This window comes from Nerophis lumbriciformis, linkage group LG28, assembly GCF_033978685.3.
Source record: "Nerophis lumbriciformis linkage group LG28, RoL_Nlum_v2.1, whole genome shotgun sequence".
NCBI classification, from domain to species: Eukaryota; Metazoa; Chordata; class Actinopteri; order Syngnathiformes; family Syngnathidae; genus Nerophis; species Nerophis lumbriciformis.
The window spans coordinates 868,140-893,914 of NC_084575.2; the positions used below are offsets into that span (position 1 = coordinate 868,140).

At 40.7% G+C, this 25,775-nt stretch overlaps 2 protein-coding genes across 2 annotated transcripts in view; one reads left to right on the forward strand and one right to left on the reverse strand.

Annotated features, from left to right (window-relative positions):
• The window catches only part of LOC133570631 (uncharacterized), a 682,377-nt gene that overhangs the window by 547,938 nt on the left and 108,664 nt on the right, over positions 1–25,775 (reverse strand). The gene's annotated exons all lie outside the window — the stretch shown is intronic.
• On the forward strand, positions 7,427–21,979 carry LOC133570605 (uncharacterized). The gene is made up of 3 exons (XM_061923289.2): positions 7,427–7,832; positions 17,928–18,386; positions 21,687–21,979. The coding sequence occupies exons 1-3, from the start codon at positions 7,646–7,648 to the stop codon at positions 21,977–21,979; spliced, it is 939 nt and encodes a 312-aa protein (XP_061779273.1). The 5' UTR covers positions 7,427–7,645.

Genomic DNA, 25,775 nt, shown 5'->3' on the forward strand with positions numbered 1-25,775 from the left:
CTTGTAGCTTAGCTTACTACATTGTCCAGGTAGCTTGCCCATCACTGTCTATTTGGCCTAGCTCACATGTCAATAGTTTGAATACTGCAAACTTCAATACAGTAACACCTCATTTGTTCTGCAGACGTCCAGCGGGTGTCAGCGGGGAGTCATGAAGAGGAGTGGCACACCAGTGTGGGACAGAAGGAGCTACAGGCCCCCTCCCACATTAAAGAGGAGCAGCTTCATGATGAAGATGAAGCTCAGTCCTTACAGCTTCATCACAGTCAAAGTGAGGAGAACAGAGGGGCGGAGCTTGTAAGTCAACACATCACAGAAGCTGATGGAGAGCATTGTGAAGATATCAAGTCAGAACCAGACAGCATCTTTGCTCCACTGTCAGACATGGACCACATGATGTCACACTCTTCTGATCACAGTGACCACATCCAAAAACCTTTGGAGAGTAAAAATGACTCTAAAGGTGATACGAGACATCACACTAACAACAAACACTTTGACTGCTCTGAATGTGGGAAATCATTTAGAAAGAAGAGTGATTTTACAAGACACATGAGAATACATACTGGAGAGAAACCTTTTATTTGTGCTGTTTGTAAGAAGAGTTTCTCCACAAAGCTTAACATGACCACACACATGAGAACACACACTGGAGAGAAACCTTTTGCTTGCTCAGTTTGTGCTAAAAGATTCAACACTAAGAAGGAAATGATATTACACATGAGAACACACACAGGTGAGAAACCTTTTACTTGCTCTGTTTGTAAGAAGAGTTTCCCCAGAAAGGAAAACTTGACCAGACACATGAGAACACACACTGGAGAGAAACCTTTTGCTTGCTCAGCTTGTGCTAAAAGATTCAGAACTAAGAATGAAATGACCACACACATGAGAACACACACAGGTGAGAAACATTTTACTTGCTCTGTTTGTAAGAGGAGTTTCTCCAGAAAGGAAAACATGACCACACACATGAGAACACACACTGGAGAGAAACCGTTCAGTTGCACTGTGTGTGATAAGATGTTCAGGTTTAAGTATCAGGTCAGTAAACACAAGTGTGTAACAGTCATGGAAGCTCCAGGGATGTAAAAACACTTAAACAGTGATTGTGCTAAATGTAGTTTAAAAACACAGCATGTTTAATAAGAATGTATATTTGATGTTGTATGTAGTGCTTCTCATCTTCTAGTCTTATATGTTGGCCTGTACCGGTAATTACTTTTTAAGTTGTGTGCATGTATTGAATATTATATATGTAGCTACTATTTTATTCTATTTTCTCATTGTTAAACAGAGAACATCTTCTTATTTTTATTAGTTATTTTTTCATGCATATTTTCTATTTTATTTTATTGATGTTATTATCCAATTAAGAGTATGAATGAATAAAATGGTTAACAAAATGTGGACTCTGGTAGATTAGCAGCATTGTTACATCATGGATGTTAACTACTGCAAAACATCAACAAAGAAGAAAAATGCTGAAGTTAGCAACACATCACTGAACTTTAGAGCCATCGTGAGTGGAGTTGCTTGTTTTTATTGCTGCATTTGTACTTATTTCACCTCACATCTGGCACCGTGCAGTAAAAAATGGGATATTTATTTATTAAAGAACACAAACCGAGAGCAACAGGGAACTATGAAGAAAACAAAGCAAACTGCTGAAACCCAGCAAAACACTCACAGGAAATGTGGAGCAGATGGCGTCCACAAAGTACGTGCGTACTAGAGCTTGGCATCAAAAAGTATAGTCGATGGTCACCCGTGAACAAAGAATAATGTCCAGACAACGAAGGTAGCAAAAGGATCAATTTAAATAGTCTTGATTGCAAACAGAAAACAGGTGAGGGGAAATGCTCGGGGACAGAAGTGAAGCAGCCACAGGAAAACACCAACAAAACTAGAAGAGCCACCAAAATAAAAGCACAGGACAGGAAGTAAAATACTAACAAAAGGCAAACATAAGGCACGGCCTGGTGTAACCAGATGTGACAAATGGACTCTCAGAAATGAGCTGAGCCAAGATTGACACCCTGGATAATGAGGGATAAGCAATCTAGTGTCATGTCAGCACACTGTGACTGGAAGGCAGGATTGTTGTCTTTTATGTGGAGGCTACAGTCCGCATCAGAGAAGTGAGAACTACTTCTATCAATACAACTACTCTTACTTCATTTAGATACATTTTTTACTTACAAAATATATATTTTTTATTTTTTTATTGACATCCAGCATCAGACCTTCTTATCCATTACATCATGTTTGCATACATCATACATCTATTGTCTGCCCTAAAGGTCAAAATATTATTTTTGTTTATTTCCCAACGATGACACCCCTCGCCCCCATAAAAAGAGAAAAACAGCCAAAAAACAACACAAACTAAAGTAATAATAATATTATCAAATAAATAAATAAAAAACAATTATGATATTAATAAAAAATTTGAAGACTCGAAGACTTCTATGGAAATGCAAAAACCGAGACTCCGATATCCCTCGCCCGGACGCGGGTCACTGGGGCCCCCCTCTGGAGCCAGGCCCGGAGTTGGGGCACGATGCAAGCACCTGGTGGTCGGGCCTGTCCCCATGGGGCCCGGCCGGGCACAGCCCGAAGAGGCAACATGGGTCCCCCCTCCAATGGGCTCACCACCCATAGCAGGGGCCATAAAGGTCAGGTGTGTTGTGAGCTGGGCGGCAGCCAAAGGCAGGGCACTTGGCGGTCCGATCCTCGACTACATAAGCTGGCTCTTGGGAAGTGGAATGTCACTTCACTGTGGGGAAAAGAGCCTGAACTAGTACCCTAGGTGGAGAAGTTCCGGCTGGATATAGTCGGACTCACTTCGACGCACAGCAAGGGCTCTGGAACCAGTTCTCTCGAGAGGGGCTGGACTCTCTTCCACACTGGCGTTGCACGCACTGAGAGGCAACGGGCTGGGGAAGCAATTCTTGTTGCCCCCCGGCTCAAAGCCTGCACGTTGGAGTTCAACCCAGTGGACGAGAGGGTAGCTTACCGCCGCTTTCGGGTGGGGGGACGGGTCCTGACTGTTTGTGCTTACGCACCAAACGGCAGTTCAGAGTATCCACCCTTTTTGGATACACTCGAGGGAGTACTGGAAAGTGCTCCCCCGGGTGATTCCCTTGTCCTACTGGGGGACTTCAATGCTCATGTTGGCAACGACAGTGAAACCTGGAAAGGCGTGATTGGGAAGAATGGCCGCCCGGATCTGAACTTGAGTGGTATTTTGTTATTGGACTTTTGTGCTCGTCACAGATTGTCCATAACAAACACCATGTTCAAACATAAGGGTGTCCATATGTGTACTTGGCACCAGGGCACCCTAGGCCGCAGTTCCATGATCGACTTTGTAGTTGTGTCATCGGATTTGCGGCCTCATGTTTTGGACACTCGGCTGAAGAGAGGGGCGGAGATTTCTACATATCACCACCTGGTGGGGAGCTGGCTGCGATGGTGGGGGAGGATGCCGCACAGACCTGGCAGGCCCAAACGCATTGTGAGGGTTTGCTGGGAACATCGAGCAGAGTCTCCTGTCAGAGAGAGTTTCAATTCCCACCTACGGAAGAACTTGGAAAATGTCACGAGGGAGGTGCTGGGCATTGAGTCCGAGTGGACCATGTTCCGCACCTCTATTGTCGAGGCGGCTGATTGGAGCTGTGGCCGTAAGGTAGTTGGTGCCTGTCGTGGCTGTAATCCTAGAACCTGTTGGTGGACACTGGCGGTAAGGGATACCGTCAAGCTGAAGAAAGAGTCCTATCGGGTTCTTTTGGCTCATAGGACTCCGGAGGCAGTGGACAGGTACCGACAGGCCAAGCGGTGTGCGGCTTCAGCGGTCGCGGAGGCAAAAACTCGGACATAGGAGGAGTTTGGGGAAGCGACTTCCGGACGGCTTCGAAGCGATTCTGGAACACCATCCGCCGCCTCAGGAAGGGGAAGCAGTGCACTGTCAACACCATGTATGGTGAGGATGGATGAGAACCGCCCGGAGTTCCTTAAAGGCCTACTGAAATGATTTTTTTTTTATTTAAACGGGGATAGCAGATCCATTCTATGTGTCATACTTGATCATTTCGCGATATTGCCATATTTTTGCTGAAAGGATTTAGTAGAGAACATCGACGATAAAGTTCGCAACTTTTGGTCGCTGATAAAAAAGCCTTGCCTGTACCGGAAGTAGCGTGACGTCACAAGTTGAAAGTCTCCTCACATTTCCCCGTTGTTTACAATGATGGCCGCCAGCAGCGAGAGCGATTCGGACTGAGAAAGTGACGATTTCCCCATTAATTGGAGCGAGGATGAAAGATTTGTGGATGAGGAAAGTGCGAGTGAAGGACTAGTGGGGAGTGGAAGCGATTCAGATAGGGAAGAAGCTGTGAGAGGGATAGAGCCATACCGCTTTGAACCCGACGCTGACGGTGACGGTCAGGAGGACGCTGCTGATATTGATGCTGGAGTAGCACACGACATAGATCTTCTTCAGAATACAGAATGGTAAAATGTTATTTATTTATAGAATAGTTTTAGCTTGTGGCCTAGTCTTGCACTGTTACTGTTAGTGTTACAACTTACACCCCAGGCCTATCTATAGACTAAGTATCTATCTTTGACACAATGTCAAACCTAATTAATTACCCATTATCTCTATGGGCCACAGCTCCATATACCGGCAATACTAAAAATATGCATGTAGATTAATAAGATCCACAACAAGACAATGATAATATTAATTATTGCACATGTTTGCAGATTGCAGGTGTCAATAATATGAATTGATTTACAAATATTATGAATATTTCTATTTCCAGGTGTACATGTCACAACTGTGTGAACATGGAGACAGTGGCTGAGTGTGCCTGCTGTCATGAGCTGGAGGCAGTGGCCGGAACAATGGAGCAGGAAGGGGTGGAGACGTGCATCATAGACCACCCTGGCTTTCAATCTGTGTGTCTGGATGAATGGGTGCTGCAGACAGCGTATTACGCCTACAAACAGCAATATGGCGTGCTGCAGCAACAGCAAAATGAGTGAGGCACTAATAAGTTTAAATCATTCTTTATTCTATCAACCTTTGGAAGATAAGTCAGAATGAGCACTTTCTTATTCTTATTCTGTGAAATGTACTGTGCTACAATGTACATGACATTATATATCATAGAAGTATTACATACATGGACCGTAGATGTCAACAATATTTACAATTTACTGCAACAGTAAATGACAAATGAATAGAATGCATGACAATGTCTTTTGCATCTCAGAGAACAGTGAGTCACTGTGTATCCATGTCCGGATAATAACAGGTGCCATCATTTGCTATCAACTATTCTGTACTTGCAGGCGGAGACGACACATAGCATATCGACAGTTTGTACAAATGTACAATACTTTACATTAATGCCTATTGTAGTCTTTTGACAGTATTGACACTATTGACAGTAATGTCAGTAAATGTACGATACTTTATACTGCAGAATAACTTGACTAGAACTTGAAGCAATAATTATATGTAGACTATTTTATTGTTAATTTATTTCATTGTTCATGGAGTAGTCCAGTGGTTCTCAAATGGGGGTACGCGTACTCCTGGGGGTACTTGAAGGTATGCCAAGGGGTACGTGAGATTTTTTTTAAATATTCTAAAAATAGCAACAATTCAAAAATCCTTTATAAATATATTTATTGAATAATACTTCAACAAAACAAATGTTTAGAATTAAGTTCATGAATCCAGATGGATCTCTATTACAATCCCCAAAGAGGGCACTTTAAGTTGATGATTACTTCTATGTGTAGAAATCTTTATTTATAATTGAATCGCTTGTTTTTTTTACAACAAGTTTTTAGGTTTTTTTTTGTTTTTTTTCCCAAATAGTTCAAGAAAGACCACTACAAATGAGCAATATTTTGCACTGTTATACAATTTAATGAATCAGAAACTGATGACATAGTGCTGTATTTTACTTCTTTATCTCTTTTTTTCAACCAAAAATGCTTTGCTCAATTTAAGTGGACCCCGACTTAAACAAGTTGAAAAACTTATTGGGGTCAATTGTACGGCATATGTACTTCACTGTGCAACCTACTAATAAAAGTCTCAATCAATCAAACAAAAAAACATAGTAACAATGTTGTGTATTTACTGGCATTGTCCTCTAGAGGTCACTGATGTGTGCTCTTTTCCAGAGTCGTGTAGAGAGAGAGTTTGGCCAACCCGGGTTCAGAGTCGGTGTCTAACAAGGTGCCCTGTAGTCACCTGATGTCACCTGAATTTATTTTGCTATGAAAAGCAGCATTTTAATGTTGACTCAAAATATGTTGCATGATAATTACGTGTCTGACATTTAAATTCAAGCAAACGGCCTGAAAATCAGTTGAACATTCAGTGAGTTATGGTGATTTTAATCACTGATAGACCTCTGTATCCATCCATCCATTTTATACCGCTTGTCCCTGTAATGCAGTGGTCCCCAACCTTTATGTAACTGCGGACCGGTCAACGCTTGAAAATTTGTCCCACGGACCGGGGTGTTATTATTATTATTTTTTATATATATATATTTTTTTTGTCATAAAAAAATACAATCATGTGTGCTAACGGACTGTATCCCTGCAGACTGTATTGATATATATTGATATATAATGTAGGAACCAGAATATTAATAACAGAAAGAAACAACCCTTTTACTCAGTGGCCAAGTGGTTAGAGTGTCCGCCCTGAGATGGGTAGGTTGTGAGTTCAAACCCCAGCCGAGTCATACCAAAGACTATAAAAATGGGAGCCATTACCTCCCTGCTTGGCACTCAGCATCAAGGGTTGGAATTGGGGGTTAAATCACCAAAAATGATTTCCGGGCGCGGCACCGCTGCTGCCCACTGCTCCCCTCACCTCCCAGGTGGTGAACAAGAGGATGGGTCAAATGCAGAGGACACATTTCACCACACCTAGTGTGTGTGTGACTATCATTGCTACTTTATATTAACTTGTGTGAATGAGTGTGAATGGGGGAGGGAGGTTTTTTGGGTAAGTGTACTAATTGTAAGTGTTTTTATTTTTTATTTTATTTTTATTTTTTTTTGGTACCGGTACCGGGCTGCACAAGAATTAGTTGTTGTTTTTTTTTTAGTTCTTGTGCGGCCCGGTACCAATCGATCCACGGACCGATACCGGGCCGCGGTCCGGTGGTTGGGGACCACTGCTGTAGTGCACTAAATACGCAGTCAATGATTCAAAAGGTGGCCGTGATGACGCATCGTTTCTTTGGCTCTCCTGCGCATGACACATCTCGCGAGAGCAGAGTGGTACCGTCTTGTAACGTCAAGTGTGCGAACTGTCGTGAAAGCACATCGACGGAGAAAGACGTGAGAAGGACGCTAATAAGTCAGTCTTAATATTTGTTCTCCAGTTTGAAATATTTACGTCGTATAAAATACATCTTTGATTCTTTATTCAAGGATAAAATGGTCTCGATGTGCTAGAAGCACTGTGCCGCTTCTCGTGCTCGTTTATTGTTAGTTAGCTTAGCTCGCTAGTTAGCTTAGCTTGTTAGCTGCTAGCAGAAGTTATCAACACATCGCTAAGTAGAGATCAAGTGTGAGAGTAAAGTGTTGTGATTGTGTGAAAATGTCTACATTACACATGTTGAGAGCGTTGGTGGATCAGCGACTAACTGCTGCCGTTGAAGAAATATTTGTAGTGTTAGAAAGAACGATAGCAGAATACGAGGCGGAACTTTCTAGAACAAAGGAGCAGAACAATCTACTATTGGACGCTGTTTTCAAGAAACATCAAGTTGTGTTACACAGAACAGGTTTGTTGACTTCTTACTCTCACATCTTTACTAACTTTATATTGACTAATAACAAGAAAATGACATTTTAATGTATAATATAATCACAATGACCGCAAACATTTAAGTGTCTTGTTTGCAACTTGCTTAAACTAAAACTAAAAATCAATAACTAGCTTGTTACTATTTGTATACACACATATACAGGCCTCCAATTGTAACTTTTTAAGGTTAAGAAAAGTGTTACCTTAAAGGAGGCTAGCTAGCTTCAGGTTCAAAATGAAAGTGCAACATCAAATATTGTTCTCCTCCAACAGCATGTGCTCTTAATCGCACACCGACACTCCATGGAAGTAGAAGCCATAGAAATGAAGTGAAACGAGGAGATTGGCTCCGTTAGCTCGGAGGGAACATTTTCAAAATAAAGTCCATGAAGTCACCGCCATGTCTCCCGAGCCGTACGACTCTAGTGAGCATGAGCAGACGCTGCGGCGCTTCAGTATTCAGGAAGTAAGCAGTTGCGTGAAATGCATTGATAAATGATGGTTTTTCGGTCATTAAAAATGTAAACGTGTTACTAAACATCTGGAATTTCACCGCTGTGTATCATTTTAGCCCTGCGATGAGGTGGCGACTTGTCCAGGGTGTACCCCGACTTCCGCCCGATTGTAGCTGAGATAGGCTCCAGCGCCCCCCGCGACCCCGAAGGGAATAAGCGGTAGAAAATGGATGGATGGATGGATGTATCATTATACCGTTTATTGTTACATCCATAGTCCATTAACAAGTAAAAAGTCAAGGGAGGTCACGGCATGTTCTTGCCTTAAATGCCGGTCAGTTTTTTCGGGCATTACGGCAAGTCACAAGGGTGGTCACGGAAAATGCCGCGGTTGCCGTGGTTAAATTTGAGCCCTGCATATATATATATATATATATATATATATATATATATACACACACACATATATAAAGGGACAAGCGGTAGAAAATGGATGTATTTATATATATATATATATATATATATATATATATATATATATATATGTGTATATATATATATATATACATATATATATATATATACTATATGTTCTGCCATTGAACAGTCAGAGACCAGGACTTCCTTAAAAGATTTGACAAAATTAATTCAGCAAAGGTCACAGGCAAAGTCATGCCCTGTCTACATTAAGCCAGATAACTCCTTAAACAAACAATTATTCAGCTTAAGCCCAGTGTCAGCCACACTAACCCATCGTTTAAGGTTCCCCTCCTTGGATCATTTGTTACACGGTTAAGTGCGTCGTGTATTTCTTGAATATCCACAACCTCACCCCGTCATATCTTCATATCTTTGGAACTTTAAAAGTACCGTATTTTCCGCACTATAAGGCGCACCTAAAAACCACAAATTTTCTCAAAAGCTAACAGTGCGCCTTATAACCCGGTGCGCTTTATTACGATTCATTTTCATAAAGTTTCGATCTCGCAACTTCGGTAAACAGCCGCCATCTTTTTTCCCGGTAGAACAGGAAGCGCTTCTTCTTCTACGCAAGCAACCGCCAAGGTAAGCACCCGCCCCCATAGAACAGGAAGCGCTTCTTCTTCTACTGTAAGCTACCGCCCGCCCCCGGAAGAAGAAGAAAAAACGCGCGGATATCACCGTACGTTTCATTTCCTGTTTACATCTGTAAAGACCACAAAATGGCTCCTACTAAGCGAAAAGGATCCGGTTCATAAAAAGACGCAATCTCTCCATCCGCACACGGATTACTACCGTATTTCACAGCAACTGATATTCCTGTGAACCGCACTGTGGAACGGGAGCACGTACGGTGAATATTCGCACCACAGGGAATGAGAAGTCATCCTTCACTGTGGTTCTAGCTTGCCATGCTAACTTCCACCCATGGTGATATTCAAAAGGAAGACCTTGCCAAAAGAGACCTTTCCAGCCGGCGTCATCATAAAAGCTAACTCGAAGGGATGGATGGATGAAGAAAAGATGAGCGAGTGGTTAAGGGAAGTTTACGCGAAGAGGCCGGGTGGCTTTTTTCACACAGCTCCGAAGGCGAACACACCTTCACTAAGACGGGCAGACAGCGCCGGACGACATACGCCAACATTTGCCAGTGGATCGTAAATGCCTGGGCAGATATTTCGGTCACAACTGTGGTCCGAGCTTTCCGGAAGGCAGGATTCACAGAACAACAGCGACACTGACTCCCGATGACTTCGACGAGACGGAACCGGCCATTTTGGATACCACGCTTGCGCAACTTTTCAATTCGGACACCGAAGACGAAGAATTCGAAGGATTTACGAATGAAGAATAACTTCAGAAGGTGAGAGCTATGTTTATTTTGTGTGTTGTGACATTAACGTTCGAGCAACATTATGTTACTATTGCTCTACACCATTTTGAATTTTACTATGTTTGTGATTGCACATTTGCGTACATTTTGGGACAGAGTTGTTAGAACGCTGGTTTTCAATATATTATTAAAGTTTGACTGAACTATCTGACTGTTTTTTTGACATTCCCTTTAGCGCAGCGTAGGCGCGGCTTATAATCCGGGGCGGCTTATTGGTGGACAAAGTTATGAAATATGTAATTCATTGAAGGTGCGGCTAATAATCCGGTGCGCCTTATAGTGCGGAAAATACGGTATTTGAAAACATGACGTCTTAGAAGGACATACTTTTTAATACTTTTTGGGGAGTTGCTGGTAGATGTGGAACATGTGCAAGTAAGACCTATGCTGACCCACAGCATGTAGGAAATAAAGTAGAGGAATTTAATACAGTTATTTCTGTCAGGAGCTGGAATGCAGCTTAGTGACGAACGAGACCCCAAGGATGCAGAGACGGGAGGCAGACGCTGAGTAAAATAATATTATTTAATACAAACAAAAGGTGCACTCACATGAAGGGAAGAAAAGAACAGAAAACTCAACCACAAAAGGAGTGGGGGAATCAAAAGAAGGCGAGTGCAGAAGTAAATGCGCAAGAGACGGAACTCATTTTGTACCGGAAACATCACACGTACGCGAAGCAATGATCCGAAGCTGTCTGGTTGACAATCTGGACTGAAATAAGAGACTGATTGGCAACATGGTACAGGTGTGTCCCGGTTGCATATCAGGCAGCTGGTGTGGAAGCCTGTGAACAGCACAAGGAAGTGAAAAATACCCAATATGGGCACAGGACAGGAACTTATATACCACATACAGATAACAAGCAAACTTAAGTCCAAAACAGTTACAAAGATGTAACAATTTCCTCACTTTCGGACAAAGATATCAACCGCTATTCTCTCTGGTCATTGGAACCAATCAGATGTTAGGACCCGCCCACTGACTTTGATGGCTGAGTTTGAAAGATAAAATACATTTATGTATTTAATTCCATTTGTAATGAATTATCACATTTTTAAGTAATTATTTAAAGATGTATTTATTTCAATCAATCAATTGTTTAATTTTGTCCAATTTGACCCTCCATATTTTAGGAACAGCAAGACTTCCACAATATGGACTCATTTAGCCTTTTCAAATCAAGAACACACTTATTCCAGAATGCTTAATCACTTTCATTTCAGCTATTTCTAGTTTCTTGTCTAAACTGACATTTTCTGTTTTATATTGTTCAATGTTGTAATGTTTGTATCGTTTCTAGAAAGGCACCCTATAAATAACATTGATTATTATTATTCGTATTATTCTTAAACAGAGGATTTGGTCCTTTCACATCATTTCCAACCTTTTTTTCTCCCTGAGAACTACTCATTTTTTGTCATGTTTATTTTCATAGCTTCTTTCAAGCCAAACAAAGGAAATAATAGTATTTTGCCAGAGCACATTTGTATCACTACTAGAGGTATTTTGTCAAAAATAAAGGATTTAGCGCTTTATTAATATGAGCAGCAACATTTAGAAAGTACTATATGTAGGACTTTACAATATTGCACTGCCATCTACTGGTGACTTTTGGCTACCACATGATAAATTGACGTGTAGGCGAGAGGCAGTAGCTTAGTTTCACTTTCACTTTGCCTTTTACCTCATTTTTCATTATCATCGGAATAAAACACAGGACTAAATTGTATCGTTTTATTGGTGAATAATACAACAATATACACATCATTTTAGTTAATGTAACAATTACAACAAAATAATAAAATTAATCATTTTATTACAAACAACAAAGCTTTGAGTCTTCTGCGCATGACACATCTCGCGAGAGCAGAGCAGTCATAGACGAGAGCAGAACCGTCTTGTAACGTCAAGCGTGCCAACTGTCGTGAAAGCACATTGACGCAGAAAGAAGCCAGAAGGACGCTAATAAGTCAGTCTTATTATTTGTTCTCCAGTTTGACATATTTACGTCGTATAAAATACATCTTTGAGTCTTTAATTCAGGAAAAAACCCGTCTCGGTGAGCGAGAACCTTATCGTGCTAGCAAGTTTAGCTTGTTAGCTTGTTAGCTGCTAACAAAGAGACGCGGATGTTATCAACACATCGCTAAGTAGAGATCAAATGTGAGTGTAAAGTGTTGTGATTGTGTGAAAATGTGAGTGTAAGGTGTTGTGATTGTGTGAACATGTGAGTGTAAAGTGTTGTGATTGTGTGAACATGTGAGTGTAAAGTGTTGTGATTGTGTGAACATGTGAGTGTAAGGTGTTGTGATTGTGTGAACATGTGAGTGTAAAGTGTTATGATAGTGTGAAAATGTGCGAAAGAACGATAGCAGATTACCAGGCGGAACTTTCTAGAACGAAAGAGAACAATCAACTACTGGACGCTGTTTTCAAGAAACATCAAGTTGTGTTACACACAACAGCTTTGTTTACTTCTTACTCTCACATCTTTACTAACTTTATATTTCATTATTAACACTTTTCTTCAATAGATGCTTTGTCTTATGGGGATGATGCAATGCTTTCATTTAGATTCTTCATGAAAACGAGACAGTTTGAGGTTGATGTTCCTCTCAGTTTGTAACAATGTGTGATTGATTGATTGAAGGAGTTATGAGAAGTTTGCATATTAAAGGCTACACTTTCATCACGGTACACATTCACTGCTACAAGAAAGCCTGAGATGGTTTCAGTTTAAATATTTGTTCACTCACACAGATAGAACACAAAGTGTGTAGAAAGTAGCAAAAAGAAAACAATACTGCAAGAAAATTGCAGCAAAAGGCTTTGTATATTCCCAGTTACGAGTAACAACAACCTGTAATGTCTTGTCAAAGCTGCTTTGAAGGAAGTAAGGGATTTACACTCCTTTATGGCTATTGATAGGGACTTCCACATGTTGGTGGTATAGCAGGCAAACTAATTAGAACCTTTTTTGGAGTGAGATCTGGGTTGAATGTGACTTGTACAACTACCTCTGGTGTTATAATGGTCAATATATTTTGAAGTATCTAGACAGGTACATGGGTATTTTAGTGCTGTGGTGTATCTTGTATACCAGACCAACTCAGTGTTTCCCACACATTCATTTATTTGTGGCGGCCCGCCACGAAATAATTATGTCCGCCACAAATTGATTTTTCGGCTTTTGACTCGCTCGACCGCTCATAAAAGCAATGGGACTGTCTGTGAATGTTGCTTGTAGTTACACCTCTGGTGCAGTAGGTGGCGGTATGCATTGTAACTCCGCCAATAGCACTTAATTCACCTGGTGGGCCAGAAGAAGAAGAAGATGAGGGACGGACGGACGGGACCAAAATACTCGCCGACTACTTTTCATAATGATGGCGCTTCCTACGTTTCTACCTCAAACGTCCAAAAGCTGCTGAACGCCTTGATCCAGGATGCCATGGGGAAAAAAACTTAAATGGTGCCTTTTGGCGATAGTTAGCAGCTTGGTGGCTCATAGCCGGCTAGCTAACGCTTGCTAGCGTGGTAGCATTGCTTCATTTTTACAGGTGTTATAGGTAGATAGGTTATAGCTGCATCGCTCGCGGCTCGTCATATATTTAATGTTAATCCGCGATTTCACCGAGCGTTTCACTGACGGTTTCGCCTGACGCAGCTTCATTAACACCGCCACTGTTTGACTCGGTCACCTGTTTTCATACCGACGAGCTAACGTGTCCAGGTTATAACCCTGTTGTCAATAAACACACGTGGACTGAAGCTAAATTGTCCACTGTCCACTGCAGCATGTGAATGCAATGAAAAGAATCAAATCTGAGCCAAGCAGCTGTTAAAATGTTGTCCAGGTTAATGTTTTATTAAAGGCCCTTCATTTCAAGATTTCAACTGTGATTGGGCTTTAAACAGGTGGATGACCTGTTCAGATGGGTGTAACTGCTACTGGTCAAATAATGTGAAATAGCATTTAATTTGACATGTATGCAATGCCATTTAAATGTAATTATAGATAATAATAATAATAATAAATACTGTGTAGTGTTGTAAATAGTCAACGGGAAGGATTCTAGTAAGATATAAGCCATGAGCACTACACAGCCAGAAAAAAACCTAGGCAGGACAAGTAAAAATATTGGGGCAAGTAGATTTGAGAAGTCGGGCAAGTAGAAAAAAACCTTAACGTTGAACCCTGCATGTGTTGAGCTGCTGGTTAGACGGCACTGTACATAGAGCGCTTCTGCTCGTTAGTAATAAATTCTAATGTTGGATGTTCACTCCTTCACACAGATGAGTATAGAAAAATATTTTCAACGGCCGAAAAGGGCTGGACTTGGAGAGGAGGTAGGCCTACAGTCCGGACCACAGGTGCGACCTGTTCAGCAGGAGGAGGAGGAGGAGGTTGACTGACTGTGGCAGGACACCTCTGCCTCTGTTTCACTTCATGTTGCTGGTAAATAATATGGTTGTAGTAGTAGGCTAAAGTTAAATTATTTAGTATTCACTAATTAAAGGGGCAGAGCTTTAAGAGACATTTTAGCTTTTATATTTTATAAGATATATTTTTTGTAAGAACCACAATTAATAAATATATTTCAGTGAATCACTAATTGTTCAAATCTGTATATAAATATGTACATAAAATGTTGTAATTATATTCCAACTCTGCGTTCTTCTTGGTCATCGCCGCTGCCCCCCCCCACACACACTGCAACTGCAAGAAGATGTACTCTGTCACCTACCAAAAGCCTCCCCACTTTAAGGAAATGGTTGGCGAAAAGGTGAGCCCGAGATGGACGGTTGAGTAGAAGCCCAATCATTTTGTTTTGGGCTGTCTGGAGTTTGTTTTTCAGGGCTTTTAAGGCGTCACGGTACCAAACATGAACTCTGTAGTCAAAGTGGGGTTAAATGAGTGCTTGTATTAGAGTCTTAAGTGTATTTCTACCCACCAACGGGGTGATCCTACTATGTAAGAACTAGGGTTGTACGGTATACCAGCATTCGTATAGTATCGCAATACTAATTAATCATATTCAGTACTATACCGCCTCTAAAAAGTACTACTTCTATGATTACATCTATATTTTTTGGCATTACAACATCTTCTTTCGTTTAAAAAAATATATATTATGTTTATAAAGTCAGTAAATATGTTCCTGGACACATGAGGACTTTGAATATGACCAATGTATGATCCTGTAACTACTTGGTATCAGATTGATACCCAAATTTGTGGTATCATCCAAAACTAATGTTAAGTATCAAACAACAGAAGAATAAGTGATTATTACATTTTAACAGAAGTGTAGATAGAACATGTTGAAACAGAAAAAAGCAGATATTAACAGTAAATAAACAAGTAGATAAATAATCCATTTTCGACCACTTGTCCTTAATAACAGGGGACGGCGTGGCGAAGTTGTGAGCGTGGCCATGCCAGCATTCTGAGGTTTACTTGTTCAATCCCCACCTTCTACCATTCTAGTCACGTCCATTGTGTCCTTGAGCAAGACACTTCACCCTTGCTCCTGATGGCTGCTGGTTAGCGCCGTGCATGGCAGCTCCCGCCATCGGTGTGTGAATGTGTGTGTGAATGGGTGAATGTGGAAATAGTGTCAAAGCGCTTTGAGTTCTTTAAAAAGGTAGAAAAGCGCTATAAAAGTACAATCAATCAATCAATGTTTATTTATATAGCCCTAAATCACAAGTGTCTCAAAGGGCTGCACAAGCCACAACGACATCCTCGGTACAAAGCCCACATAAGGGCAAGGAAAAACTCACCCCAGTGGGGGTTTAAGTACAACCCATTTACCATTTACCATTTACCATTTAATAATATTGACAAAATAATATAATATAAATGACACAATATGTTACTGCATATGTCAGAAGACTAAACTGGGAGCTTTTGTTTGTTAACTTCCTAATAAAAGACAAGTTGTCTAGTCCGTTCACTATTTTATTTAAGGACTAAATTGCAATAATAAACATATGTTTAATGTACCCTAAGATTTTTTGTTAAAATAAAGCCAATAATGCACTTTTTTGTGGTCCTTTCTATTTAGAATAGTATCAAAAAGTTCGGAAAAGTATTGAAATACATTTTGGTACAGGTCCCGGTACCAAAATATTGGTATTGGGACAACACTAGTAAGAACAGAATTTGTCGGTTGATTCTTTGACTACCTTAGTAGTCATTTTTTCACTGGAGAGATTAGTCTTTACGATGCAGCCAAGATAGGTAATCTCATTGTTGTTTGTTATAATATTGTCACCCACTTTGACTGTGAAGTTATCTACTTTTCTGAGGTTAGGAATTGACCCTAAAACATGTGTACTTGCAAGTACCAGGCGAGTCTTAATTTGCCAGTTTGTCATTGAAAGCCTTGCTAGTCTAGGTCTTGAGGATTGTAGCTTCGCTTGTTTTGTGGTCGTCAGCCTCAGTTCTATGTTCTTTATGGGTACAGAAAATCATTGAATGATCACTTAAGCTGCATACAGTAGTTCCACTTGTGCTGATCTTAGACTGGTCAGAAGTAACAACGAGGACTATGAAGGTTTAAAAGGACTCACTCACCCTGGTAGTTTGCTTAATGAGCTAAGTGAGACAATGTTGATGGCACAGCTTAGTGAAGGTTTTAAAAATAGGTGCATCCTTTCAGGACATATCTGTGTTCCAGTCCCCAAGAAGATGTAAACCTGTATCAACATGTTTACCGTACACAAAACTCACACACTCACCAAATACATTTTACACTGTAATCAGATCTAATTAGTTATCATTTCACTTCCTGATTCTGACTTACATGCAACAATAAGTGAAAGTAAACATTTATTTTCAATAGCCAAAGTAGTCAACACTTGATTTATTAAAAGAACATAAAGAACATAAAGGTGACTGACTTTCCTTCAGCGTGTTGTAGATTTTCTCCAATTCCTAAAGAGGAATTGTTGATGGAGATACTCCATAAAACAGCACATAGTAAAACATGTTTTTGTTAAAAGTTCCTTTTGGCCCAGCCAACAAAATGGCCACCCAAAAGTATTCTGCATGATAACAAAAATATACCATGAATGTTTTTTTAAGTGATTTTGGAATTAGATTTGTTTTATTTCCATGATATTTAAGTTATGGTAATGACGGCGTGGCGAAGTTGGTAGAGTGGCCGTGCCAGCAATCGGAGGGTTGCTGGTTACTGGGGTTCAATCCCCACCTTTTACCATCCTAGTCACGTCCGTTGTGTCCTTGGGCAAGACACTTCACCCCTTGCTCCTGATCGCTGCTGGTTAGCTGCCTTGCATGGCAGCTCCCGCCATCAGTGTGTGAATGTGTGTGTGAATGTGGAAATACTGTCAAAGCGCTTTGAGTACCTTGAAGGTAGAAAAGCGCTGTACAAGTATAACCCATTTATCATTTATCATTTGACAATCTCAATATTTACACACTTTACATCAGTGAGTGTAAAGTTAAGAATGCCTCAATCAATGCTGCCTCGTACTTATAAAACTTTTCAAATTGACCCCCATTAAATGTCCAAGTCTGTTTTTGTACCCACTGTACCACTTGTTAATACATTTTAGGACAAAAGGTGGTATTTCCTGTTTTTATTGGTTGTTTAGCTACACACTTTTAACACAACACACAAAAGAACACAAATAATGTAATTGTGTTAACAGTGTCAGTCCAAAACTATTTCTATTCTCTCTGTATCTTATTTACTTATGTACCCAACAGATGTCCAGCAGCCCCCCCACATTATAGAGGAAGAGGAGGATCCACAGACCACCCAAATTAAAGAGGAAGAGGCGGATCCACAGCCCACCCACATGAAAGAGGAAGAGGAGGATCCACAGCCCACCCACATGAAAGAGGAAGAAGAGGATCCACAGCCCACCCACATGAAAGAGGAAGAAGATGATCCACAGCCCACGCACATTAAAGAGGAAGAGGAGGATCCACAGCCCACCTACATGAAAGAGGAAGAGGAGGATCCACACATGAAAGAGGAAGAGGAGGATCCCCACATGAAAGAGGAAGAGGAGGATCCACACATGAAAGAGGAAGAGGAGGGAGAGTGTGTTGTAGAGCAGGAGGAGGATGATGTCAGCAAGTTTCCACTGACTGTTGTCTCTGTGAAGACTGAAGAGCATGAAGACAAAGCACCTGAGTCCTCACAGCTCCATCACAGTCCAAGTAAGCACATATCATTTTATTCTCAGGGCATTCAATCCATCACAACTGGACTGTTCACTTTGTCTTAGAAGACTCATCCAAGTAGGCTTCATCACTTCATGCTCATACACTTCAAGTCTTAAATCTAATCATTGGAATTTAGAGGGGAACTGCACTTTTTGGGGGAATTTTTTCTATCGTTCACAATCATTATAAAAGACATGACGATGGATATATATTGTTTCAAAATCACATTCTAACTCATAAATGTAAATAAATGTCCACTTGCAATGAAGCCAATGGGAGGTTCTCTATAACCATCCAAAAAGTGCCAACAATACTCCATTTGCATTTTGTGGCTTGAATAGCAAGCAAGTATTAGTGATATTGTTATTATAAGTGCTAACGCAGACAAACTATTTATAGCTTGTGTGTTTATGTTGACATCAGCGGCTGGTGAGCTCCTTCCTCACCTCGGTACTGGTGAAAGATTATTCCAGATCATGAATCGTGACTCTCACCTGGATAGTAAAAAGGATGAGGTCGTACTCTGACAAGTTGGTATCGTTTGTCAGCCAATTTAGACCCGAACGACCTAAAAAGACGCTTGACGTCACCCCCCTTTTCCGTTCGAGGATTATGAGTAATTCTTCATCTAAACGGTAATATAACTAGATTCTATCAGTCTGCGTCATAGTGACAGCAGACCTTGTACAGTAAGTGATGTTTTATTATGTTTGTTGGCTCTCAGGAAGTCTGCAGTGTGTAATATTCAGTGATGTTAAATAAAAAAAAGCGAACGTTGTGATGCGTTTTTAAAATTATTGCGCTAATGAGCAAAAATGTGTAAATATTACATCTTTTAAAAAAATGCCCCTGTTACTAAATGTCATATATACCTACTGCATGTACATAAAACCTTAATGGAGGTGTTTGGATGTTTTTAAGTTCTTTATAGGCAGAATAGTGCAACTCTAATATCCTCTATTGTAAGCAGACTTTTGATCGTATTTATTTACTATTTAAAATGCATAACAAAGAAAAAATGTGTGTTCTTGATAGGCAAAATACATTTAAAAAGTGTGGTTCCCTTTTAAGTGAAAAGAAGTAAACGAGACAGTTGATGTTCCTCTCGGTTTGTAACAATGTGTGATTGATTGATTGATTGAAGCAGTTATGAGAAGTTTGCATAGGAAAGGCTACACTTTCATGACGGTACACATTCACTGCTACAAAAAAGCCTGAGATGGTTTCAGTTGAAATATTTTTTTTAAACTCTCACAGAACACAGTACTATGTAGAAAGTAGACAAAAATACTGCACGAAAGTCAATGAAAATAAAATAAAAGCAAAAGGATTTGTAAATTCCCAGTTACGAGTAGCCGCAACCTGTAATGTCTTTTCAGAGCAACTTTGAAGTAAGTAAGGGATTTACACTCCTTTATGGCTATTGATAGGGAGTTCCACATGTTGGTGGTATAGCAGGCAAACTAATTGGAACATGTTTTGGAGTGAGATCTGGGTTGAATATGACTTGTACAACTACCTCTGGTGTTGTAATGGTGAATATATTTTGAAGTATCTAGACAGGTACATGGGTATGTTAGTGGTTTGGTGTATCTTGTACACCAGACCAACTGCAAGAAGATGTACTCTGTCACCTACCAAGAGCCTCCCCACGTTAAGGAAAGGTGAGATGGACGGTTGAGTAGAAGCCCAATCATTTTTTTTTGGACTGTCTGGAGTTTGTTTTTCAGAGCTTTTAAGGCGTCACGGTACTAAATATGAACTCTGTACTCAAAGTGATGTTAAATGAGCGCTTGTGTTAGAGTCTTAAGTGCAATACTACCCGTAATAGTAGTATTACTATGTAAGAACATAATTTGTCGGTTGATTCTTTGACTACCTTAGTAGTCATTTTTTCACTGGAGAGATTAGTCTCTGTGATGCAGCCAAAATTGGTAATCTCATTTTTGTTTGTTATAATATTGTCACCCACTTTGACTGGGAAGTTATTTACTTTTCTGAGGTTAGGAATTGACCCATAAACCTGTGTACTTGCAAGTACCAGGCGAGTCTTAATGTGCCAGTTTGTCATTGAAAGCCTTGCTAGTCTAGGTCTTAAGGATTGTAACTTCGCTTGTTTTGTGGTCGTCAGCCTCGGAATGATCACTTAAGCCACATACAGTAGTTCCACTTGTGGTGATCTTAGACTGGTCAGAAGTAACAACAAGGTTTATGAAGGTTTAAAAGGACTTACTCACCCTGGTAGTTTGCTTAATGAGCTAAGTGAGACAATGTTGGTGGCACAGCTTAGTGAAGGTTTTAAAAATGGGTGCATCCTTTCGGGACATATCTGTGTTCCAGTCCCCAAGAAGATGTAAACCTATATCAACATGTTTACACAAAACTCACACACTCACCAAAACATTTTATAAGGTAATCACATATAATTAGTTATCATTTCACTTCCTGATTGTGACTTACATGTAACAATAAGGGAATGTAAACATTTATTTTCAATAGCCAAAGTAGTCAACACTTGATTTATTAAAAGAACATAAAGGTGACTGACTTTCCTTCAGCGTGTTGTAGATGGTTTCCAATTCCTAAAGAGGAATTTTTGAAGGAGATACTCCATAAAACACCACATACTACCATGAATTGATTTAAGTGGACCCCGACTTAAACAAGTTGAAAAACTTAAACGGGTGTTACCATTTAGTGGTCAATTGTACGGAATATATACTGTACTGTGCAATCTACTAATACAAGTCTCAATCAATCTCTCAAAAGTAAAACATGTTTTTGGTAAAAGTTTATTTTGGTCCAGCCAACAAAATGACCACAAAAAAGTATTCTGCATGATGACAAAAACATACCATGAATGTTTTTTTTAAGTGATTTTGGAATTCTTTTGTTTTTATTTCCATGATATTGAAGTTATGGTAATGACTTTGTCATTAAAAGATTATGGTTAAGTTTAGAGCTAAAGAGTAGGTGTAATGGACCGTATACAGAATAAAATATTTACACTTTTTACATCAGTGAAGTTCAAAATGCCTCAATCAGTGCTGCCTCGTAGTTGTAAAAACTTTTCAAATTGCCCCTTATCCTATTTCCAAGTCTGTTTTGGTACTCACTGTGCCACTTTTGAATTGATTTTAGGAAAAAAGGAGGTATTTCCCGTGTTTTTATTAGTTGTTTTGCTACACACTTTTAACCCAACACACGGAAGAACACAAATATGTCATTGTGTTAACAGTGTCAGTCCAAAACTATTTATCTTCTCTCTTTATCTTATTTACATTTACCCAACAGACATCCAGCAGCCCCCTCACATGAAAGAGGAAGAGGAGGATCCACAGCCCACCCACATGAAAGAGGAAGAGGAGGATCCACTCATGAAAGAGGAAGAGGAGGGAGAGTGTGTTGTAGGGCAGGAGGAGGATGATGTCAGCAAGTTTCCACTGACTGTTGTCTCTGTGAAGACTGAAGAGCATGAAGACAAAGCACCTGAGTCCTCACAGCTTCATCACAGTCCAAGTAAGCACATATCATTTTATTCTCAGGGCATTCAATCCATCACAACTGGACTGTTCACTTTGTCTTAGAAGATTTATCCAAGAAGGCTTCATCACTTCATGCTCATACACTTCAAGTCTTAAATCTAATCCTTGGAATTTAGAGGGGAACTGCACTTTTTGGGGGAATTTTTTTCTATCGTTCACAATCATTATAAAAGACACAACGGTGGATATATTTAAAAAAAAAAAAAAAAAAATCACATTCTAACTAGGGCTGGGCGATATGGCTTTTTATTAATATGTGGATATGTTTAGGCCATGTCACGATACACCATATATATGTGGATATGTTTAGGCCATGTCACGATACACCATATATATGTGAATATGTTTAAGCCATGTCACGATACACCATATATATGTGGATATGTTTAGGCCATGTCACGATACACCATATACAAACCCTGTTTCCATATGAGTTGGGAAATTGTGTTAGATGTAAATATAAATGGAATACAATGATTTGCAAATGATTTTCAACCCATATTCAGTTGAATATGCTACAAAGACAACATATTTGATGTTCAAACTGATAAACATTTTTTTTTTTTTTGCAAATAATCATTAACTTTAGAATTTGATGCCAGCAACACGTGACAAAGAAGTTGGGAAAGGTGTCAATAAATACTGATAAAGTTGAGGAATGCTCATCAAACACTTATTTGGAATATCCCACAGGTTTGCAGGCTAATTGGGAACAGGTGGGTGCCATGATTGGGTATAAAAACAGCTTCCCAAAAAATGCTCAGTCTTTCACAAGAAAGGATGGGGCGAGGTACACCCTTTTGTCCACAACTGCGTGAGCAAATAGTCAAACAGTTTAATAACAACGTTTCTCAAAGTGCAATTGCAAGAAATTTAGGGATTTCAACATCTACGGTCCATAATATCATCAAAAGGTTCAGAGAATCTGGAGAAATCACTCCACGTAAGCGACATGGCCGGAAACCAACATTGAATGACCGTGACCTTCGATCCCTCAGACGGAACTGGATCAACAAGCGACATCAATCTCTAAAGGATATCACCATATAGGTTCAGGAACACTTCAGAAAACCACTGTCACTAAATACAGTTGGTCGCTACATCTGTAAGTGCAAGTTAAAACTCTCCTATGCAAAGCGAAAGCCATTTATGATAATAAATGATAAATGGGTTGTACTTGTATAGCGCTTTTCTACCTTCAAGGTACCGTATTTTCCGCACTATAAGGAGCACCGGATTATTAGCCGCACCTTCAATGAATGGCATATTTCATAACTTTGTCCACCAATAAGCCGCCCCGGACTATAAGCCGCGCCTACGCTGCGCTAAAGGGAATGTCAAAAAAACAGTCAGATAGGTCAGTCAAACTTTAATAATATATTGAAAACCAGCGTTCTAACAACTCTGTCCCAAAATGTACGCAAATGTGCAATCACAAACATAGTCAAATTCAAAATAGTGCAGAGCAATAGCAACATAATGTTGCTCGAACGTTAATGTCACAACACACAAAATAAACATAGCGCTCACTTTCTGAAGTTATTCTTCATTCGTAAATCCTTCGAATTCTTCATCTTCGGTGTCCGAATTGAAAAGTTGGGCAAGTGTGGGATCCAAAATGGCCGGTTCCGTCTCGTCGAAGTCATCGGAGTCAGTGTCGCTGTTGTTGTCCAGTAGTTCTGTGAATCCTGCCTTCCGGAAAGCTCGGACCACAGTTGTGACCGAAATATCTGCCCAGGCATTTACGATCCACTGGCAAATGTTGGCGTATGTCGTCCGGCGCTGTCTGCCTGTCTTAGTGAAGGTGTGTTCGCCTTCGGTCATCCATTGTTCCCACGCCGTTCGCAGTCGTGATTTGAATGCCCTGTTGACACCAATATCCAGCGGTTGGAGTTCTTTGGTTAATCCACCCGGAATGACGGCGAGTGTTGTATTTGTGTGCTTCACTTGTTTTTTGACACCATCTGTGATGTGGGCGCGCATAGAGTCGTATATCAACATGGACGGAGCTGTGTGAAAAAAGCCACCCGGCCTCTTCGCGTAAACTTCCCTTAACCACTCGCTCATCTTTTCTTCATCCATCCATCCCTTCGAGTTAGCTTTTATGATGACGCCGGCTGGAAAGGTCTCTTTTGGCAAGGTCTTCCTTTTGAATATCACCATGGGAGGAAGTTTCTGGCCATTAGCATGGCAAGCTAGAACCACAGTGAAGGACGACTTCTCATTCCCTGTGGTGCGAATATTCACCGTACGTGCTCCCGTTATATCAACAGTGCGGTTCACAGGAATATCAAAAGTCAGTGGAACCTCGTCCATGTTGATAATGTGCTCTGGCCGGATCTTTTTTTCAGCTATCTTGTTTTTACAATATGCACGGAAAGTAGCCAGCTTTTCTTTAAAGTCGTTAGGCAGTTGCTGTGAAATAGTGGTCCGTGTGCGGATGGAGAGATTGCGTCTTTTCATGAACCGGAAACACCAAGAAGCACCACCTTTAAAATCATCCAGGTGAAGTTCGCTTGCTAGCGTTGTTGCCTTCATTCGAATAGTGATGGTGCTGACACTTCTGCTTGCTGCTCTCTGCTCAACAACCCACTGTTCCAGTTTGTCCTCCAACAGTTGCCATCTTGCTTTGTTCCCTCGGAAACTCTGTTTTGTCTTCTTTACCTGGCGCAGGTCATCTTCTTGCTTCCTCCACCTACGCACCATTGATTCATTTATGTTATATTCTCTTGCTGCTGCTCTATTTCCGTGTTCTTCGGCATGACTTAATGCCTTAAGTTTAAATTCTGCGTTATACGCGTGTCGCTTAGTAGGAGCCATTTTGTAGTCTGGTCTTTACAGATGTAAACACACAAAGGAAATGAAACGAAAATCCGCGCGCTTATTCTTCTTCCGGGGGCGGGTGGTAGCTTACAGTAGAAGAAGAAGCGCTTCCTGTTCTATGGGGGCGGGTGCTTACCTTGGCGGTTGCTTGCGTAGAAGAAGAAGCGCTTCCTGTTCTACCGGGAAAAAAGATGGCGGCTGTTTACCTAAGTTGCGAGATCGAAACTTTATGAAAATGAATCTTAATATTAATCCATATATAAAGCGCACCGGGTTAAAAGCCGCACTGTCAGCTTTTGAGTAAATTTGTGGTTTTTAGGTGCGGCTAATGGTGCGGAAAATACGGTACTCAAAGCGCTTTGACACTACTTCCACATTTACCCATTCACACACACATTCACACACTGATGGAGGGAGCTGCCATGCAAGGCGCTAACCAGCACCCATCAGGAGCAAGGGTGAAGTGTCTTGCTCAGGACACAACGGACATGACGAGGTTGGTACTAGGTGGGGATTGAACCAGGGACCCTCGGGTCGCGCACGGCCACTCTTCCACTGCGCCACGCCGTCCCTTTTTTATAAATAAAGGCCTATTCCCTTATTTATCAACAACATCCAGAAACGCCGCCGGCTTCTCTGGGCCCGAGATTATCTAAGATGGACTGATGCAAAGTGGAAAAGTGTTCTGTGGTCTGACGAGTCCACATTTGAAATTGTTTTCTGAAATATTCGACATCGTGTCATCCGGACCAAAGGGGAAGCGAACCATTCAGACTGTTATCGACACAAAGTTCAAAAGCCAGCATCTGTGATGGTATGGGGGTGTATTAGTGCCCAAGGCATGGGTAAATTACACATATGTGAAGGCACCATTAATGCTGAAAGGTACATACAGGTTTTGGAACAACATATGCTGCCATCTAAGCGCCGTCTTTTTCATAGACGCCCCTGCTTATTTCAGCAAGACAATGCCAAGCCACATTCAGCACGTGTTACAACAGCGTGGTTTCGTAAA

Bases quoted from the DNA above. Each gene is read 5' to 3' on its own strand.
- LOC133570605 (XM_061923289.2), top strand. From the start codon at position 7,646: ATGTCTACATTACACATGTTGAGAGCGTTGGTGGATCAGCGACTAACT. The intron at 7,833-17,927 runs GTTTGTTGACTT...TGTACCCAACAG, and splicing joins AGTTGTGTTACACAGAACAG to ATGTCCAGCAGCCCCCCCAC. The intron at 18,387-21,686 runs GTAAGCACATAT...TTTACCCAACAG, and splicing joins ACAGCTCCATCACAGTCCAA to ACATCCAGCAGCCCCCTCAC.